This window comes from Neofelis nebulosa, chromosome 14, assembly GCF_028018385.1.
Source record: "Neofelis nebulosa isolate mNeoNeb1 chromosome 14, mNeoNeb1.pri, whole genome shotgun sequence".
Classification (NCBI taxonomy): domain Eukaryota; kingdom Metazoa; phylum Chordata; class Mammalia; order Carnivora; family Felidae; genus Neofelis; species Neofelis nebulosa.
This window is the reverse complement of record NC_080795.1, coordinates 27,657,512-27,680,123: the sequence shown is the minus strand read 5'-3', so window position 1 is coordinate 27,680,123 and position 22,612 is coordinate 27,657,512. Positions and strand designations below refer to the sequence as shown.

Below are 22,612 nucleotides of genomic sequence, written 5' to 3'. Positions count from 1 at the left end.
TTTTCAGTATCCTATACATAGCAGATATTTCGTTGTGAAAGTTGGTATTAATGCTTTGCAGGTGGTGGTGCTTATATTAGGTGTTTACATCACAATATTTAAAACACTCTAAAGTTTTTTAAAAAATGCCTTCAATAAGATGTGGGGTACACACACACACACACACACACACACACGCACACACACGTGCACATAGGAATATTACCTAGCCATAAAAAGGATAAGCCTGCACCATTTGAGACAACACAGATGGACCTAGAGAGTGCATTATGCTAAATGAAGTAAGTCACACTAAGAAAAATACCATATGATTTTACTCATATGTGGAATCTAAAAATCAAATGAATAAACACACAAAGAGCAGAATCAAATCTATAAATACAGAGAAGAACTGATGGTTGCCAGGGGGGTTGGAGGTGGGAAAAAGGGCAAATGGGTGAAGGGGAGTGGGAGATACAGGCTTCCAGTTATGGAATGAATAAGTCACAAGAATAAAAGGCACAGCTTCAGGAATATAGTCAATATTGTGTTGAATGGTGACAGATGGTAGCTACATCTGTGGTGAGCACAGCCTAACATATAGAGAAGTTGAATCACTATGTTGTACACCTGAAACTAATGTGACACTATGAGTCAACTATACTCAAAAAACTTCTTAAAAAATACCTTCATTAAATATATATATTTTACATAATTTCTAAAATGTTTGAGATTAAAATTAGGTTTCATCTGTAAAAGATTATTAATTTTACTATTTAGTAAATGTCAGTAAAAACTTAGTAAAAATCAGATTTTTCTTTGAACTGCTTAACAAGTATCAAAACTTTAGTGTTACAAATAGTGGTTATTTTACAAAAGATATCTGTGTCTTCGGAATAAAGAATGAAAGATCTTATTTTCTTTCTCAGAAATTACTGAAATTAAGATTTAGAAAATTTTAAACTACATTTTTAAAACAAATTTTTCTAATAGGTTAAGAACTATTCAAATCTGACATATGACACAACAAAGTTCAATTTGATAAAGGAGATGTATAAAATCTAATAAAATCTAAAGGTAATTATCTAATGTATTATAAATTTTTCATATATGAGAATTAACCAGTATTTTCAGATTTTGAAAATCTAATTGAATGTCAGTTTCCAATAAGGATTTGTTTCGTGGCCCATATACCTGTGTCATAAATTTTAACTCAGTTGACCTATCTACCTATGTATATGTTTATGTATATACATATACACACACAGACACAATTCAAGTATTACTTCAGCTGAATGTCAGTAAATGCAATTCTTTTTTTTAAGTTTATTTATTTATTTTGGGGGAGAGAGTGAGAGAGAGAAAGAAAGAGAACACAGGGGAGAGGCAGAGAGAGAGGGAGGGAGAAAATCCCAAGCACACTCTGCACTGTCAGTGCAAAGCCTGACACGGGGCTTGATCCTATGAACTGTCAGATCATGACCGGAGGCAAAATCAAGAGTTGGACACTTATCCAACTGAGCCACCCAGGTGCCCCAGCAAATGTTATTCCTAAACTCAGTTCACTTAAACTTATGCTCTTGTATAACTTGCTATTGTTATGCTATGTTATCAAGGTATAAGCAAACAAAAACAAAATTTATAAATCTCCATAATGTAATCAAGATTATATACATACCACACATAAAAATTTATATATAATGTACTTACTTTATAAACTACAGTATTTTTATAAATTTATTTATATGTAAATTTTATATATTAAATATATTTTTATATATAAACTCTCGATTACATATATTTTTTAGCCATGCAATAATAATCAACACTGGGGGGCACCTGGGTCGCTCAGTTGGTTAAGCATCTGACTCTTGAGTTCGGTTCAGGTCATGATCTCATGGTTCATGAGTTAAGGCCAGTGCCGGGCTCTGTGCTGACAACATCGAGCCTGCTTGGGATTCTCTCTCTCCCTCTCTCTAAATATAAATAAACCTTTAAAAAAAATCGACATTGAGGCTATTATGTAAATTTAAAAATTATTAATTTATGAAAGAAGACCTTTCAAATAGTTAAATCTTTCCCTAAACTAACCCAGATCATAAGATATAACAGATGATTTCTCGTGTACCATCTGTGTATTTATTTTACTGAGCATGAACACTTCTCTACTCACATTTCTTTTTATATCAAATCCCTTCATTCTGTTTTTCAACTTCCAACAGCACTAAAGATAAGTCAAAGCAGCAACAAGATGAAGGGATATTTGGAAATAAATTAAAATCTTTGCAAAAGTAGTAACATGTTTTCAAAAGGAATTTAAAGGGTTCACCCCAGCAGATTGCTCTTTGGTTGAAGTTTCTTCTCTTTATCTTTCTTGGTTGTGCAAATCATCAGCAAATGACTTAAGGAAGCAAATAAAATGAGTTTAGGAACCTGGAAGCCTGTGTCTATTTAATGTTTTGTTCTGACCTCAGGGGCATTAGATGTTCAAAGCTATGAAAACAATTCACCTTTATTGATGTTAACACTGAATTTATACACCCGGGGTTACTTTGAGAATAAATCTGGGGAAAGTAAAACAAATTATCTATTAGGTATTTTTAGATTATTCACAAAGTTTGAGCAATATAATTTCAATCTGATACTAATCCATTACGGAACTATCAGTATCAATGTTTTTAGAGTGCTTCTATGCTATTTTTCTTTTAAAGGTTCCAACTGGTGATGTCAATTATATACCCAAGGGCTAAAAGAAATTAAGGCAGAAATAAACTAATCCATTCAGCAGTAGAAATAGTCTTGCTACTGCTAAAGAAAGCAGAAGATGATATTTTGAAGTCAACTAAGCACACACACATAGCATACATCTAGTGCAGACTAAGCAACCTGATACACATAACATACGGTTTCAATCCCACATGAAATTCAAGGATATGCCCTTAAATTGGCACTTAGATTTCATCAGAGTCAACATGAAAGTATATTTTCAATTTCTCACTGTTCTTTCAATACAAGCACACAAATGTGCTAGGTTAGTAAAAGTTAAAAAATCTTTTGGTTCCATGGACCTCTAATCAATGGTCAAAGTTTCCAGATATTCCACATGACCGAAAAAAAAAAAAAAAAAAAAAAGTTCTAACTTTGGGAATAAAGAATCCTTAAAATCCACACTTTCAAATTATAAGTGTCTAATCCCTATGATAATTCACTTATTCTAAAATACAGAATGGCAAACTTTTCCTATGAAGGGCCAACCAGTAAGTATTCTAGGCCTTATGGGCTATGCTATCTTTGTCACAAATACTATCTGCACTACTGTAGCATGAAAGTAGCCACAGACAATACAATACATAATACATGGTGTGGCCATGTTCCAACAAAACAGTTATGGGCAAGATTTGGCTCTCAGGCCATAGTTCAAGAAGACTACCTGATCTAAAATATAAAAACTCCATATATGAGAGGATGCCAGTATTTTAAGATTTTGAAAATGTAAATGAAAAGCAGATCTCAGTGATGATTTTTAAAGTTTTACCATATATGAAAGGGTTACGATGGGTATCACTACATTACTTATAATCCCAGACAAGTATACGTTACTTTTTGCCAAGCTAATAATAATACATTTCTATAGATACTAAACTGTAATTTTGACCAGGACTTTTTAATTTAAAATTACTATCTGTAGTTGCATACAACTGCCACAATTATAAGGAGTGTACCTAAAAAGGAATAATACTTTTGCAATTTTTCATAATATTCATAGCTGAGTATGAATTCCCATCTTAAGAAATATTTGGCAATGATACCAACCTACTGAAATACGTTTTAATTTGAAATAAATATTAACCTTGAGAAGGTCCTTGTTTATTGTTGATACCATGAGAGCAAATTACTCAGGAAATATGTAAAACACTCAGTCTTTTAACACTATAGCAAGCAGAGTAGGTATAATAAAAAGGTGGCTTCTTAAAGAATATTGGGAAAAAAATTACCGGTTGTATTTTGTGTCTGTGTAGACTCCCAAAGTTATGATGTTCTGAGGCACTCCAAGTTTTTAAGTGTGTTATACTTCTATTTTTGACCCTAAACTCATCAAATCCTATACATAGGGCAAAGTTAGTTTCCCTAAACCAATAGCCTCAATCACTGTTGTCCATATAAGAAGCCAAACTCTGCAATTCTGGCTTTTTAAGGCATTTCTAGATCAGTAATAAATGACAATGAAATTCATAAAAATTTACAGTGTTCCACACAAAATCAATTCACACATATCAAAAGTTTGGCTTACGAGAAAGGCCTATTTCCACTTCTACAAAAATGTACTTAAAATTTAGATATCGGTTTCTTACTTTTATCAATATAAAGTAAAGGAAACCAAATTCAATTTATTAAAAAATGCTCCTTAAATGCATTCCATTGCTCTAGTTTCACTACATGTATAACAGCCTATCTCCAAAATCTCCAAAGTAAATGTCTGTTTTTCATAGTAACTGAAAAGAAGTTAAGTCTTTGATATTTGGTATTTCACCTATTGAAAATTATCGGCTAAAATATCCACTTAAGCTGGTAATTAGCCACTATGAAAACACAAACCTCAAGGCATGACTGTACATTCTGTGACACAATTCAAATGTGGCAGTATTTATTTAAAAGCTTTGCATTTCATCATACTTCTAAAATTCCCTGGGATTAAAGATAATCATCTTTTACAATAAAGGAACATTTTTCCATTGAGAATAGTTTTTGCTTTAAAAAAAATCTGATAAAATCAGCTGACCCACAGATTATCTAGAAGTTAATTACCAAATATATGAGAATTTTTCCAAGATAAAATTTTTCTGTAGTATGAGTCCAATATCCACTAAATATTACACATCACTGTTATACATGATTAAAGCTGGTAGCAATCAAGATTATATACACAAGGCATTATTTAAACAATCCCAAACTACGGAAATGATTGTTTCATTAACCTCAGAAGGTGCTCAATTTCTTGAACATCGTAGCTAACCAAATGTCTTAATTCTACCTTTACTCAATCCTGAATCATCTTTGTCAATGGAAATAATGATTGCCATACAAACTTCAAGTAATATCCTACCACTATCAGGACCATGGTTCTATGCTGTGCCAATAGGTTAACAAATAAGGGATTTAATTTATTATTTCATTTTTTGTTTCATTCATTCACCAAAAATTTATTACGTGTCTCTATGCCAGGCATTAAACTACATTTTATAGTTACATTTGTAAGCAAGACAGACAGACACATGAGCTTTAGCCAGAGAGCTTACGATCTAGCAAAGGAAAAGTATAAATCAACATAATCAATAAATAACAATACACTCAATAATTCAAAAAAAAATGAACTCTGACACTAAACAGGTAGCAATGAATGGTTCTACTTAATATAGTAATATAGTAACGTTCCAGTTAATATGGTAACATAGTAGCCACAAGCAAACACCAAAGCTCTCTGGCAGTAGTTGGAAACATTCTTCTAACATGTAAGGACTATATATAAAATGGACAATTGACATTTACACAGTTATGTTTGACAGTTTAATACCATGTGAGACAACCAGAAATTTTAAATCTTCATGGCATTGTAAGTAGTGCATAATTTATAAAATTACTGTGCTCAAAGTCTTTGCTAATTGTTAGTAAAAACAAATTTTCTCCTCAGGATTATATAAATGTTGATCAGAGTTTCTTAGATCAGTTGAGTGACACAGAGGAGATATGCACAAAGTTATATGGCTATTCAGTGGCAAAGTAGGATCTAGAAGCCTAACTTTCTAATCCAAAGTCAGTGCCCCTTTTCATTACACCCTTTTCATTAACATGCCCTATTAAGAATACAGGGTAGGGTGTCAGGACAACTTAATATTGCCAACAGATAAAATTACTAGTAGGAGAGGAAAGGCACTAAAAAAATATGAGCTTTTAATTCATGAACAACTGTAAATGAAACTATAACACAACATGGAAGGCAGTTCTGTGATATGGTAAAAAAAGCTTTGTAAAAGTTAAAATGCATATATTACTGTCTACACTTTAATTAAAAATTATCTGAGTCAACTCAATAGAGAAACTAAAAAAAATATCATAAAATCGTTTTTTACAACCAAACTTCCTACTTTTTAACCACCTGTTCTACTGATAACCTGTCTCTTTCTTAAGGATAGCCTGTGTCTTCTTTATGGAAGCACAATAAAAAGAAAAAAAACATGTAACTAATCAGATCTTGTTAGCTGACTTTTTCTTTTTCTATAATGATACTTACATTAACTTAATTTAGATTTTGTACTTTCTATGTAGTCCAAATTAGGGAGTTGGAGGGAGATAGTTACTCTTACTTTATAGATAACTCTCTATATATTTCCTACATTAAAAACAAAAATGAACCCATATCTGAAAATATGTGTGTTATATTTTCTAAATCAACTTTATTAGTATCTGTATAGACATAAGCTCTCATTCTTATTTTTTTTGAAATTTTTTAATGTTTATTTATTTTTGAGAGAGAGAGAGGGAAACAGAATGTGAGCGAGGCAGGCAGGGGTAGAGAGAAAGACACAGAATCTGAAGCAGGGTCCAGGCTCTGAGCTGTCAGCACAGAGCTCAACGTGGGGATCGAACTCATGAACTGTGAGATCATGACCTGAGCCAAAGTCGGAGAATTCACGAACTGAGCCACCCAGCTGCCCCATAAGCTCTCATTCTAATGATCACGTGGTAACCCTTAATTTTCTGATTTATCAAAATGAGAGAAAAAGAGTTTCTACTGAGATAGGAGGATGTTTAAAATCTGTGGTGTTACAAACAAAATTTTCCCACATTAACATAAAATAATTGTGGAAAGCTTAATTATACTACTTTCTTAAAACCCATGTATATAAGACTGTAGAAAGAGAAAAAGTATTTAACAAGTCTACTAAATAGAAAATAATCATCCACTGTTAATATTTCAGCATATTTTGTCTACATGCATTTTTATAGCTTCTATCACAGTATACATGGAGTTTATATCCTACATTCCTCTCCTATAATAATAGAATCATCTCCTTCAAATTTATATACAGTTTATGGTGGTATAATATCCCTGTGTAGATTTTCATAATTTTCTATTCAAACAAAAGCTAGAAACTTAGGTGGTTTGATTTTATTTTTTTTACGTTGTAATAAAACCATATGAAAAGAAACTAATGTTTACAGCCAAAGAGACTCCAATTGGTATCCTGCTTCCAACTCTTAATAGCTGTGTGGCTTCAAGCAAATTACTTTGCTTCTCCGATCCCCTCATCCTATGATGGTGGGGTGGTTTTAATAAAAATATGTGAAAAATGTCTAGCACAGTGCCTGATACATAATTTTTAATAAAAAATGGTTATTACAAAAATCTTCTGTATTTCAAATGATTTCCTTAGACTAGATTCCCAGAAGTAAAATTATTCAACTGAATATATGAATGTGTTTTGGGCTCTTGATACATGCTACTAGATTTTTTTGCAAAATGGTAATCCTAATTTAGACACTGAACAGTAGTGTATGTGCCCCTGAACAGCAATATATTAAAAGACAAATGAAATTTAGAAAGAAAATCAAGGTTAATAAAAAGGCCAATTATCTAAACATAAAACTTTGGCATCACTTACATACATACATACATACACACACACGTACACATATACATACACATATGTATACATGTATATATATATATCCACATACACACACACACATATCACTAATCAATTAAATTCAAACTGACTTACCCTACATGAGGAGCTGCTATCCCTTTATGGGAGGGAGATAAGGTCTGAAGTTTGCTTCCCAAAGAGCTGCTAACTGAGGACGCTTTACCTGAAGGCACACCTTGTAATAAAAAAGGTATTAGTTTTAACAACAGAGTGAAAGAGAAAAATCACATAAAACAGAGAATCTGACAAGGAAAATGATGCTTTAGTCACAATGAATCTTTGTGGCAATAAATCAAAACAAGTTATCAACTAAGAAAATGGTTTTTTTTTTAATGAAATTTCCAGAGAACAACATATAACATCCTTCGTTTAAAATTTCCATATTCCTTTATTACAATTTATGTATAAATAAAGGTACACTTCAGTTAATCAATATCTTCTTCAAACCATTAAATGTGTCTTTTAGGACAACTGTCAAGTTTAGAGCAGTACATATAGAAATGAGTGGAAAATACTGTGGTTAAAAAATCAAGAAAAGAACTTGGTTGATCAGACAGGTTGACTCTGACAGGTTATGTTATCAGTAAAAATATCAAGGACAGACATTTAAGGTGGGGAAAAAAAGTACTATAAAATATCCTAAGTAGAAGTTATTGAAAATTACTTTATTTTTACCCACAAAGAATTACTTATCCTCCACATCTCTTCCAAATTATAAATCTATTTTAATAATCCAAAACAGAACACTCTCTTAATTTCCATCTCTACCCCCCCCCCAAAAAAAAAAGTCAAATTATTTTATGGAGCTCATTACCTACAACAGTTTTGCTAGTGCCACTTGGTTGTGGTAATCGTGAAGATCCTGATGGTGCAGTTCCAGGAGAATTTGACTTTTTAAGTGCAGGCGGCTTATACTAAAATAATGAAAAAATATTTTATCAACATCACTTTTTGATTATGGATTGTAAACTAGCATTTCAAAAGCTCCCATACCCTGAAATGAGCAATTTTTTATTAGGTACTGAATTACTCAAATTGAGAGAGTACAGATTAAAATACATCATCTCAGAGAGAGGTTTCCCAAAATACATTTGCTCTCAAAACTAGCATACTAAAAGTTTGGCTCAGATATTGCACTGCTAAAATAAACTAAGAACAGCTTTACTCAGTTCACAGGGGAAAAAAAGGTCAAATGGAAAAAATTTCTTCAATGTTAAGATTTTAAATGCCAAACAAATATTAATAGAAAAAGAAACACCCAATGATGCTCACTTAGTAGTGCAGATTTAAAAGTCAAAATTTTTACATATTCCTGAGCATGGTTTTATATTTCACATACATAATCCAGCCATATTTTCTACTGATAATAATTCATAAGATTACAAATAAGTTTGGACAAGTTTTAACAATAGCTGCCTTATGGATTTCCTGAATGCAAAAAGAAAGAGCTAATTTTGGCTTCACTATACTCACCAGATATTAGATGAATAGAATACAGGTTGAGAAAAGATAGAGTATTTATTTTTTCTCCACTCTCTAGGGAGATATCATTAATTTTAGGCCGTGGAGCCTGCTTTGGGTTCTGTGTCTCCCTCTCTCTCTCTGCCCCTTCCCTGCTCTCTCTCTCTCTCTCTCTCAGAAAATGAATAAAACATTAAAAAAAATTCAAAAATAAAATAAAATAAAAATAAAAATAAAGTCTCTTATTGATCACCTGCTCCAATATAATGAAATGAACTTTCCCACAGTAACACTCCAACATAATCACAGAACAGGAATTAAGACTCATGCCATTCAGTTCTAGCCCTTCAACTATAAAGTGCTTACTATACTTGAGATTTAGCCCAACACATATTTAGACTGCTTAGGACTTCATGTGAAAACTGGTTTTAAACCTAATTTTCAAAAATCAAATCATAATTTATAACCAATAATCAGTATAAAAGTTAAGAAGCACTACTACTAAAAATTGCTAGCTAAACATAAATTTTAAAGTCAAACATTACACCCATTAAAATTTAGTATGTGACCTTTTAATGAAAATAAATCTTGATAAAAGGGTCTCTCTCCCCCCTCCCCACACACACACATTCCATGCACATCTGGCACTACTATGCAAGAGATTAAACTTTTTTAAGCACTTGACACCTAGAAAACCTTCAATAACTTTCAAATGAACAAATGACTAGGATCCTTTGGAGATAAGCCATATAAAGATACGGTTTCTCTCAAAACCCAAGAGGTGTTTCCAGTATTTAAAAGGGCATCTGATTAGTATTGGTCTCTCCCACTAAAATACCAATGAAGGCATTAGGAAAGATTTTAAAGCTAACAACAATATGGAAAACAAGCCCTAACAAAGACCTGTTAACATATGAGGCATGTCTACTAAAAATAGGCTCAGTAAAACTGGATTAAGAAACAGGACTGGTGAGCCACTCATATTCTGTGAGCTACCAAAAAAAATAACAAAACAATTAGCATAGACAAAGGGAACTGGTACAGCATATTACATATAGAGAAGTCAAATCTTTAGGCTGGGCACGGGTGGGAAGAGCTCTGGTACTATTACATACTGAGGAGTAAATATTTTTATGCACATATTAGAAATCAACTTAATGGTGTACAACTAGAAAATAAATTTATTTCAAAAGGTGCTCTGTTTTTCCCCTCTCTATATTAGGCCTCCTATTTTACCCAATTTTTTTGTCAAGGTTTCCTGAGATATCCAGAACATAGACTAATCTCATCTATCTCCTATAATATTTCCTTTTACTTTTGACCAGAACTAGTCAGGTTTGTTTCTTTACTGAATCCTCATACCACTCTGAATGCACGTTTAAACCATATTCGCCTGCCTCTCAGTAACTTGCTGTTCCCCTGACCTAGATAATCTGACTCCTTCCTTACTGAGCTGTATTCCCTTTATTCTACGGCTAGCTGAAATTCTACTGGTATAATAAAGGTTTTCGGGATGACTCTAGCTATCAACCATTTTATACAAATCCATTTCAGTCATCAGAAAAACAAAACATAAAAAGCCCAAAATCACATTATTTTTATAGTTATATTTAATACATATTTTTCTCATTCATTAAATATGCATTTGTTAGTTTATTATTTCATGTGTTTTTATATGATCACAAATCTAATAAATTTCCTTAGTGAAATATTTATGTTTACAAAGACTTTTTCTTGAAATTGGAAAGAGCTTAAAGAACATAGAGGGCATTCATTTTTAATAACATAGTAGAAGGCACTATTTGGATTGACCTTTCAACTAAAAAGTAAAAATGCTCAGAAAAGTATAAAAAAAACACTTTATAAGCACAGAATGACAGAAAGAAAAAAATAAAGTGGTAGGCCAACATCATTTGAGATTATAACAAGTCTGGCCATCACATGGATTTGCTGTATAAATCTGCATTACTAGGTGGTCAGGCAAACTAAAGCCAATAATTTAAAAGTGCCTTCACAGTGGCAGTACTCTTAGATACCTGGGAGAAACAAATAAAAAGTCTCTTCACATGAATAATTCCCATGAATAATTTAAGGACAATAAGCACCAAATGATCAATAATAATTATGTACATAATGATATAAGAAATCATAAATGAAAAAAAGCAAGAACATATCCATAAAAATCAAATGATATCACAATTATATACATAATAGAAAACAATTATGTTTACTACACTTAAATAAAAGACAATTCTGAAATACAGAGAGGGAACTGGAAATAATCAAAATAACATAGGAAATTAGAAAAATAATCAAATACAAATCAAACAATCAAATTAAAAATATAATAACAGATTACAAACTCAATGGTGGGGGCGTAAAACATATGTTTAACTCTCCTATAGATAATAGTTTTTTAAAAAGTATCTTAAAAAAATAAGATGCTAAGAAACTGGAAACCATCCAAAAGTAATTCTAGAAAACTGGTAACTGTGTATTCTAGGTTTAACTGCAGGAAAGGGAAAGGAACAGGGAAGGGAAAGGGGGCGGCAATGAAAGAAAAGGGAAAAGGAAAGAGAAAAGCATGACCCATATTTATTTGGCAAAAACAGTCAACAAAAATGGACCTAAATGGGCACAGGTGTATTAGATTTAGAAGTTTAAAAGACCTTCAAAACATTTACTTACAAATACGTTCAAAAAGTAAAGGAATACATACACAAGAATTAAAGGAAAATATGGTAATAGTGAATGAATACACAGAGAATCTCAACAAAGAAATGAAGGCAAAATCGGGCATTTTTTCAGATATCCAAAACCAGAAAATTGCCTTCTAGTATATCTGCACTCTTGGAAGGCTCAAGAAGCTTCTTCAGGTTGAAAGAAAATGACATTATATGGTGACTAAGATTACAAGAAGAAATCTGAAAATGATAATATATGAGTAAGTAGTACGTAAGTTAAATACAAAATGTATATGAGGCGGCAGCAGAAGAAAAAAAAGTATATGCATGTATGCATAAATATTCATGTGTGTATATGTATATAAATGACTATATATTTACTTTATTCTCCTAATTTCTTTAAAAGACAGATGACTTTTAAAGGTGTAAGTAGAACACTGTAATACAGCACATATCAGGAATATTGATGGGTTTATAAGGCTATAGAGTTACATACATATAACAATAAATTAAGACTGGTAAGAGATATATGGAAATATCCACAGATATGGATAAGTTAAAGATGCATTTTGTTATTCCCAGAGTAACCATTTTAAAAAAATATGATGATTTATAGCTTAAAAACCAATAGGGAAAATAAAACGTCTTTCACTAAGACAAAAGAGGCAAGAAAGAAGTACCAGAAAAATTTAATAAAGGGGGGGGGGGCACCTGGGTGGCTCCGTGGGTTAAGCATCTGACTCGGTTTTGGCTCAGGTAATGATCTCACACTTTCTGGTTCTGAGCCTTGTAACAGGCTTTGAACTGAGGGCATGGAGCCTGCTTGGGATTCTCTCTCCCCCTGCTCTCTTTCTGTCCCTCCCCTGCTGGCACTCTCTGTCTCTCTCTTGCCAAATAAATAAATAAACTTTAAAAAATATTTTTAAAAAGACAAAAATAGAAAACAGACAGCAACATGGACTACTTCACCACAGACATCAATAATTATATTGAGTGTAAATGCCTAAATACTTCAACCGACAGTTTGAAGCTGCCAGATTCAAAATACTTGAACCAAAAACTGGCAAATTAGTAATACTGAAAAAGTCACAATCACAGTTGAAGACTGTAGAAACATTCAACAAAAAGACCATATGCTAGGCAATAAAACAAATCTCAATAAGATGAAAATCTTACCAAGTATGTTCTCAGACCATAAAAGAATTAAGTAAAACAACAACAACAACAACAACAAACTAGCAATAAACATCTAGAGGAACACCAAAATCTGGAAGTAAATGACTCCCATTTGGATAAACTATGAGTAAAAGAAGAAATTACACCTATAGGCATTATTGCATTGAATGCTCTTGATAACTGTTATGAGGTAGGTACATACTATCCCCATTTTATAGATGCAAATGTGAGGGAAACCAATCTACCCAAATCAGGGTAGATTTTACAGCATGTAGGGAACTAAGTCGGTTGAGATGGATGGAAGGTTTGGATTATGGAGGGTGGGAAAGATCAGGCACAGTGCCTGATCAGGCACCTAGGTGGCTCAGTCAGTTAAGCATCTCATGGTTTGTGAGTTAGAGCCCCGCATCAGGTTCTGTGCTGACAGCTCAGAGCCTGGAGTCTGCTTCGTATTCTGAGTCTCCCTCTCTCTCTCTCTCTGCTCCCTCCCCTCCCCTGCTCACGCTCTGCCTCTCTCTCAAAAATAAACATTATAAATACATAAATAAACAAGTAAAATGTCATGAATTTGCTAGAATTTGCTAAAATTCCTAATGAAGAAGAATGATGGAAAATTAAACGAGAAAGATTGTTTTTACCTATTAGAAATAGATCTTCATTGTATTTTTATCATTATTTTGATCAGAGCTGGGTCAAAAAGTGGGCTGTAATTGGGCCAGATTATAGTTACTAAATATGATAGGGATTCATTTTAAGCATCTTTAGGAAAAGTATTCTATTTAGTTTACTAATGTAGACCAGGTACTTGGTAAAGTGTCTAATTCAGAGAGGGTACTCAATAAAAATTTCTTGAATAAATAAAGATGAAAAAATATGGACTTACACTGAAATGACTATATAGGACTGGGCATAGAATCAGAATTGATACACTTTAAGTGAGAACTATCAGCTACCTGGATTTTACGCTTATAATCATTGCCTCCAAGTTGTTGGAACACACACATTCTATTCTATTTCCTTTACTGATTATTATGACAAAAGAAAAAAATCATATTAATGATCTTAACTGTCTTAAGTCAAAGATAAATGTTGTTTGACATCTGTTTTGGAAATTCTTCAAAATGAGTTTTCTTCACTGTTCTTTCCCCACTATGATGATAATAATAATGAAATGTTCTATTCTCAATAATACTAATAGAACTTCAATATGGATTTTTCTCAAGAAGGTTCCCCATTGTAATGCATCCTTTAATCCCGTATTTTATCCCTAAGTAACAAACAAAATGAATTTCATGATTATTTACTGCCTATTAGATTTACAGTACTAGCAGGGAGAAGATAAAAGTGAAAATAAAAGATCTGTTTTCTAGGCTGTGAATCAGAACTGCATAGGAAGAACTGTGAAGGTAGCAGATGGAAGGAGAAATTTGAAAGGGAAAAGAAGGGCAAGAAAATAGACTGATATTTTACATACATATTAGAGGAGAGCTACCTATGTTCACATATAAACTAGGAAGACAAATGTGATAGTCTGAAAAGAAAACAAATAATCTTTAGAAATTATAGTACATTTTGAGAGAATCTTGTATTTATTTTCCCTCAAGTAGGCTCTATGCCCAAAGCAGAGCCCAACATGAAGCTTGAACTCATGACCCTAAGACCAAGACTCAAGCCATGATCAAGAGTCGAATGCCCAAACAACTGAGCCACCCAGGTGCCCCAAGAGAAATCTTAGAGAAAGATTTAAATAAATGTACGAGTAGTTTATATATTTAAATAGAAGCAGCATTTGGATAGGGTATAAAAAGGATTACTGATATTTTTGTGATTATTAATAGCTGATGTGCTTTCTACTTTCTTGCCAGTGATACTGAGAAAAGTAAGTGAAATGATTCAAAATTAACTAATAGACTTCTCAGTTCCAAACCAAATGCTCATGTTTTTAGGCATAAAGATATAGTAAAAAATAAACTGTATATGAAAGCTTTGTGAAAAATGAAGTTTGCTTAAAAGTATGACATTATCAAAGTTTTTGTGTCATAATATGCTTAATGAAAAACAACAGTGTTGTACAAATTTCATATAACAAAATCCTTTCATGGTTTATGGCTCTAGAGGTGCTTTCACATACACCATTTCATTTGCTTCTCACAAAAATCAGGTAGATTACTTCACAGACGAAGAAAAAAAGGCTCTTATGTACTTGCCTGAAAGTTCAAAAATAGCAGTTGGTCTTGACCCCAGGATTTCACTCTCTCATGTGTATGGTCACATATAACATGGAAACATTCAGTACTTACATAATTTTCAAATGTGTATTTTTACTGCCATTTTCTCACTCTTCTAACCCCACTAGGTTCCTCTGAATCTCCTTCACCTACCTTTTAACTAGTTTTCTTACTTTTTCCTAATACCTTTATCAACCTGTGTATTTTCAAATCTCTATAAGCTCAAGTCCACTTAAAATTAATAATTTTAATTACTTGTTATCAATTAAACACTCAAATTTCTTACTAAGTCCCTGAACAGTAATAAAAAATTTTAGCAGGTGAGAAAATTATAGTCAAATGTTCTGTAAAGCATACGCAAAAAACTGTAAAACTGAGTCATTTTCTTATTTGTAGAAATAATTGAACATTTCACCTGTGTCCGAGAAGTCGCCTTTCCTTTGGTATCAGTAGAAAATTTGCCTTTGTTACTAATACGTGCTGCCTGTTCTTTACAGAAATTAATATGTCTATCAGCTGCATTTTCATTAAACCTCCTTTGGCAATATGGACACTGAATATAATCTAAAACAGAAAAAAGAAACAAAAGAATAACATAATTCTTAAAGTGAAACATAAGAAATTATAAGTTTTTTGTGAACAGTAATTCAGTATGTGTAACAAAAGCAATAATATTTGATACACAAAACTTGTTATTTCCTTATAACCACCCAACCTGACCACTAAACTTGGTAAAGACATTTAAGAAAAAAGTCTGCTAGCATATGGTAAATTCTGATTTTCTCCCAGCTTAGAATCTTATTTGAGGGGAACAAAACTCAAAACATAAATCCTTAGTACAAAAGAATGAATAAGTAGAGGAAAAGTAGGATTTCTTCTTTGTCTTTATAATATATCATATGTTTCCACAATATATACATATTTTTATACTGGAGACTAAGTTATTAAGCAGTAATAACATATTACACTAAAAATAAATTTTAAAATTTGAGGTCATCTGTTAAAATTTTTCATTTTAATTAGAGTAAAACTATTGGGCGCCTGGGTAGCTCAGTTGGTTGAGTGTCCAACTCTTGATTTTGGCTCAGGTCATCCCAAGGTCGTGGGATTGAGCTCCACATTGGGCTCCATGCTAAGCATGGAGCCTGTTTGAGATTCTCTCTCTCTCCCCACCTCTGCCCTTCTTCCTTGTTAGTACTCTCTCTCACTAAAAATAATAATAATAATAATAAATAATGATAATAATAGGATAAAACTGTCAAGAAATAGTTTGACTTTATACAGTTTTATTTTCTCTTCGAAGTTCCAACAGATAAAAATATACCTCATTACGATACGATCTGGCCCTTTATAGAAATAGTTTGTTAACCTCTTCACTACAATAAAATGTTAAAAACGATCATATCTAGGTTTTCTACATGACTCCTTTTAAAAAATATATATATATTATTGAAGTATAGCTGACATACAATGTTACATTAGTTTCAGGTGTACAACACAGTGATTCCACAATTCTGTACATTACTCAATTCACACCACAGTAAGTGTAATTACCATCTGTCAGCATATCAATGTAATTACAATATTATTGACTCTATTTCCCTATGCTGCACTTTTCATCTCCCCGACTTATTTTATAAGACTTTTCTTTACTGAGAAATAAATCTCAATCACAATACTAACACAATTTAATGCAGCTAACTTGTTATATTAAAATAACTACCTCTTCAGACTACTCTAATAGTCAATGTCCAAGTGTCAATTGTGTTATTTTAAATGTTTCAATATCTCAGTATCTTATATGAGGTTGCCAGAATCTTACCTTGCTTTTGGTAACAACAGATAAGCAACTTTTATCTACCTAATGAAGAAAGTATAATAATACATGAAATTAAGGCATAATTTAGGTAAATGAATTTTTATGGTGGTTTCCCTACATGAACATGTACCTCTTAGAAACAACAGTATGTTTTTTTTCCTTCCCAGATAAGAAGATACCAAAGGCATCAGGCAACAAAACAATCTGAATCTTACCAAATGACTACATTTCAATTGATAGTGAGCATCTTCAAATATTTCCTGGTATATTAACATTTGAAAGTGACTATAATAATGTTTCAAATGATATTATAATGCTTTATGTTTAAATAACAGTATTGAAATAAAAAGATAATGAATTTCTATGTTCAACACTGATATGTCTTTATAAGCCTAAATGTCTGAAAAAATCAGCATTATTTTATAGTTAAACTTTTAAAGATTATGCTTCAAGTTCCATAATTATAAATTAACTTTAATAACAATTTAAATTTATAAAAATTCGATCAGTATTTTCTCTCCATATGAACATTTCTGTCAACAGTATTCCACATACCAGGATCATAAGAAGGTGGAGGAGGAGGAGGAAGTTTTCCACCCTCTTTAAGTGCCTGATCAAGGCCTTTAGCTGCTCTTATGGTGGCAATGAATTCTTCATGTTTTCTTCTCCAATTAGATGGTTTCTTTGGTGGTTCAGGCTATACACAAATAAAGAAAAACCCATTTCAAAACATTTTTTTAATTAGTTGAGGGGCACCTGGATGGATTAGTTGGTTAAGCATTAATTTTGATTTTGACTCCGGTCATGATCTCAGGGTAGTGAGATGTAGCCCTGCATTGGGCTATGTGCTGAGCATGGGGCCACTTTGGCATTCTCTCTCCCTCTCTCCCTGTTCCTCCCCAACTCACATTCATACACACTCTCTCTTAAAATAAATAAACATTAAAAAAATAATAAAAAATAATAAATAACTGAAATAAAACTTGAGGAAATGCTATGTTATTTTAAATGTTCTCTTATTAGAAGTCCTTAAGTGACTTTCTCCCCAAATTTATAATTTTAAAAATAAACTTCATGTAATTGTATTATATGCGATTTTTAAAATGCAATTGTAATTGTTAAAAACACTGTTAAATTGCCTTCTGTAGGTGTTATATCCATTTAAGCTCCACTAACAGGGTAATTTCCCTATTTTCCTATGCTTTCTCCAACAGAGTATGTTATTAAACTTCTATTTTTTTTAACTCACTGGAGAGGTGAAAAATACTTCTCTCTTTGGTTTTAGCTGGCTTTTCTCTTATAAAAAGTGAGTTGAGCATCTTTTTGTATCATTAAGAATCATTTGCACTGCCTTTTTTGTGAACCATTTATGTGCCTAGTCAAATTACCTGTTGGGTCACTGGTCTTATTTTTAACAATTTCTAGTTAACTCTTTATAGGAGACTAGCTTCAGCCCTCCCCTACAATATGGCTATCTTATGAGCTTGTCTAAGGCTGTTCTGATATTAGTAATTATTTTTAAAATATAGTTTATTTGTTTCTTTTATGAGTTCCAGATTTGTAGTCATTGTTAGCAAGACCCAACCTCACACTAAGGTAAATGGAATTTTCCCATGTTTCCCCGCCCTGCCCCCCCGAATTTTCATGGTTTTACTTAAAATTTTTAAATCTTTCATTCATTTGGAATTTATAATGAGTTATGGTGTGATGTATGGATTCAGCTTTATTTCTTGTTTTTAACATGGCTATGCAGCTGTCTCAGTATCTTTTATTGACTTTTCTCACCATTGAACTGGTAACACTTTTATCATATTCTCTTTTGTATTTGGGTATTTCTGAACTTTCTCTTCTGTTCCACTGTTCTGATTATCCTTGTGTTAGTATCAGTGTTTTAAATGTTAAGACTTTATAATATAATACTAGTTTAATATCTGATAGGATAACCCTACTTTAGGCTGCTTCTTTTTCAATCTTTTCTGGTTATTCTTGTTATGTACATTTTCCCATATGAACTTTAGAATCAGCTTGTCTAACTTTTTTAAACTATATTTTAACTGAAAAAATTAAACATTGCATTCATAAACAACTTAAGGAACTTAATACCTTTATTTTTTTGAACCTGCCTATCCAAAAACATGAGATATTTCCATTTAAAGAAGTGTTTGTGTTTTTCAGTTTTTTTAAAGTATTCTTTGTGGAAGTCTCATACCTTATAAGGCATAATGTATACCTTATACCTTATACCTATATAATTCCTAGATATTTTTTATTTTGTGTTATTTTTTTATAGAGTCTTTTCTTCTTTTTTATGTTTCAAGGGGTTTCTTGACATATGAGACTCAGTAATTTCTGTATATCTCAGAATTCTGTATAATGAGCATTATATCTCATTACTTCACTGGTTTCTCTTACTGTTTATAATCATTTAACAGTTGATTCTCTGGAGTTCTCCAGGCATATCATCTAATAATGCCACTTTTACTTTCTCTTTTCTAATCTCTATGCATCTAACACCTAACTGTGTCTGTTATAGCAATTACTATATTGGTTAGAGTTTAATCTTGTTCCTATCTTTAAAGGCCACCTCTAAATATCTTTCCATATGCATAATGCTGGCACCTGTGCTACAATAGGTTTAGTTGTGTCATATTATTGAAACACCCAACTATCTCTATTATGTCTTTATTTTTTAAGTCAAGAATATACATTGAATCAGCAAAGTCAAAAGATGGTTCTTTAAAAAGAGTAATAAGCAGGACTAGTAAGGAGAAAAAGAAAACACAAAATACCAAGGAATGGAAAATAGTACACAATAGAGTTCTTATAAACATGAGGAAAAATGAAGATATGTACTATAATGTACCTTATGCTAATAAATTCGACCACGTTATATGAACACTATCCTTGACAAACACCACAAAAGGGATACCAGAAGAAACAGGAAATCACAACAGTCTTACATTAAGTTTTTTTAATGAATCTATTATTTAAAAACCTCAAGACAACTTCTGGCCCAGATGCCTTTACTGTTGAATTCTTACAGACATTTAAGAAAGAAATAGCATTAGGTGCCTGGGTGGCTCAGCTGGTTGAGTGGCCGGCTCTTGATTTCAGCTCAGGTCATGATCTCACAGTTCATAAGATTGAGCCGAGCTCTGTGCTGTCAGGTTCTCTCTCTCCCTCTCTCTCTATCCCTCCCTGCTCATGCTGTCTCTCTCTGTGTCTCTCAAAATAAATAAATAATACTAAAAATAATTAAACAAATAAATAAAAAAGAAAAAGAAATAGCATCAATCTTTTAAAACTCTTTCAAAAAATAAAAAAAACTAAGAGAACAATTTTCCAATTAGGTTTACAAAAGCAACAAAAATTTGATAGGAAGAAAAATGACAAACTCACCTCTCTCGTGAAGATAGATGCAAAACCTTAACTAAATACAAGCAAATTTAGATACTGGAGATAACTGACCCTTTAAAGTTTCTTATTTAATAGTGAAAGGTCTGAATACAACATTCATCTGCTCCATGAGTATAACTCATCTACTGGTAAGTTTTGGTGCTCTCCTCTACCTTTTTTCTCATAGCATCCTTGTGTGGTTTATTATTATTCATCATTGAATGAATTAGGTTTTCCTGGTACAGCTATTTACAAGAGGTTCTGCAGAGAAGGAGGTCCACAGTCCCTTTCCAGGCTACACAAACCAACAGCTCTCTTCTCCTTTGTAGATACAGATGTAAATAAGGCCTCTCCATGATTACAAGACACACCTCTCATTCTTCTCTAAAACAATATGGGTCCAGGAAGGCTACTGCTGCCAGCCATGCTTCCCTCAGTAACCATACTAACCACTTCAAAAAAAATAGGACCTAGCTCTTTAGAGTGGGCCCCTTACCTTCAGAAAGGGTATTTTATTTTCATTAGTGCTTTTGGAGATCTTCTGACATTGGGCTTTTTCAACTCTGTGCCTCTTCTCCCTACTTCCTCCTTTCTGGCTTTTGTTCAAATTAAGCGAGGCTCATTCCACTTTCTGGCCATCCAGCGTCCTGTATTCACCCCAGTTCCTGCTTTGGCTATAGCAAACAAGGGATACATACTTCATACTTCCTGATTAGACTCCTCTCACATAAGGAGTCACCTTTAAGGTGAGGAGACCCTTCACCTTTGTGGTGGCAGGTTCCCATTCTGGGCCATGGGTCCCTCAGCAATTTCCTACACTTCCTCTGTGGGTAGGTTCTCCTGGCATTCAGTTGCTTTGGGCAGCCCTTACAAATATTTTGTAGTCTGTGGATTAGTTTCTCCCAAAATGGAGTTTGTATCTGCTTTACTCCACTCTGCTTATGATTTTGTAGGATTTCCTTGATACAGATAGAGAACTACACTATGATGTTTAAATCTTCTAATACACAGATTTTCAAGGGGGAGGAGTTAAGATGGTGGGACAGCATAGAGACCCTCAGCTTGCCTCGTCACTGAAACACAGGTCAGCACCAAACCATTTTGAACACCTAGGAAACTGATCTGAGGATTAACACAACAATCTGGGTACTTGAGCCACAGAACTCGGCAGGAATGCAGTACAGAGAGGTGAACTGGGGGAGAGAAAAGCCATGGAGGGTTGGGAGCTGTTTTTGCAGAGAACAGAGAAAGAGTAAGGGGGGAGAGTGCAGTGCATCGGGATCATGCAAGAAAAGCATTCCTGCAAAAGTAGCTGGAGAGAAAGAGTGAAAACACTCACAGGAGACTGAACAAGAAATTTGTTCTCCATAACCGCTAATGTGAAGAAAGGAGAGGGTTTCAATACCACAAGATTCCATAAACAGTGGAGTACAGAGTCTGAAGTTCTGGGACTCAGTGCCTGGCAGAGCTTGGGAGGAAGTAGGGCGAATCCCCAGGAGCAGGAAATGGGGTCTGAGGGATTCATGTGCCACATGGGGAGAAATGGTTCCCCCGCTTGGAGTGCATTTGGTAGAGGCCATATGGCTTTCTCACAGGCAAAGGTCCCAGTGGACCCTGGAGAGTAGCCATATTTCCTGATATTGGGAGAAAGACGTCAGAGTGTGGTGAAACCTGGCACTGGCTATGCATTGTGATTTGCCATAATCTCTGAACCTCTGCTGCTGTGCGATCACATGAATGTTTTCTGGGGGCAAGCTGGCACCCAGCCATTGTTCAGCAAGACTCTCTGCCAGAGAGTTGGTGCAAGTCCAAGCAGAGGTCTTTAAAGTGTGGGGTTTTGAAACAAACCCTATCCAAGATAAAACTCCAAAGGGAGGTGCTGCCTGGCGAGTGGACAACTTGGACACGGACAGGGCAGAGGCAAGGAGTGGATGGAGGCCTGAAACAAAGAAGGGGTGCTTGATTGCTGGTTGGTGAAGAGTGCCAAGTTCCTGTGTCAGAGACTAGGGAGCTGGGTGAAGCCATTTCCACTTTTCATGCACATAGGCATCACAGTGATCTACCCCAGTAAGCCAAGCAGCACAACCTAGTGGAGAACGGAGCTGTTATACCAAGCCCCTCCCAACTGCACCCCCCCCAAGCACATCCCCTAGACATCCCCTA

General features: G+C 33.5%; 2 protein-coding genes across 3 annotated transcripts in view; one reads left to right on the top strand and one right to left on the bottom strand.

Moving 5' to 3' along the window:
* Positions 1-17,424, top strand: part of IL7 (interleukin 7) — a 96,035-nt gene extending 78,611 nt beyond the window's left edge. The window contains exon 5 of the mRNA XM_058699907.1: positions 17,221-17,424. Within this exon, the coding sequence (XP_058555890.1) occupies positions 17,221-17,325 (105 nt within the window). The 3' untranslated portion in view covers positions 17,326-17,424. The remainder of the gene's footprint in view (positions 1-17,220) is intronic.
* ZC2HC1A (zinc finger C2HC-type containing 1A) overlaps positions 1-22,612 on the bottom strand; it is a 52,893-nt gene that overhangs the window by 15,164 nt on the left and 15,117 nt on the right. For both annotated transcript variants that reach the window (XM_058699905.1, XM_058699903.1), the window contains exons 4-7: positions 17,609-17,750; positions 15,650-15,798; positions 8,500-8,599; positions 7,761-7,860 (exon numbers count right to left, since the gene is read on the bottom strand). In XM_058699905.1, coding sequence (XP_058555888.1) covers positions 7,761-7,860; positions 8,500-8,599; positions 15,650-15,798; positions 17,609-17,750 — 491 coding nt within the window. The remainder of the gene's footprint in view (positions 1-7,760; positions 7,861-8,499; positions 8,600-15,649; positions 15,799-17,608; positions 17,751-22,612) is intronic.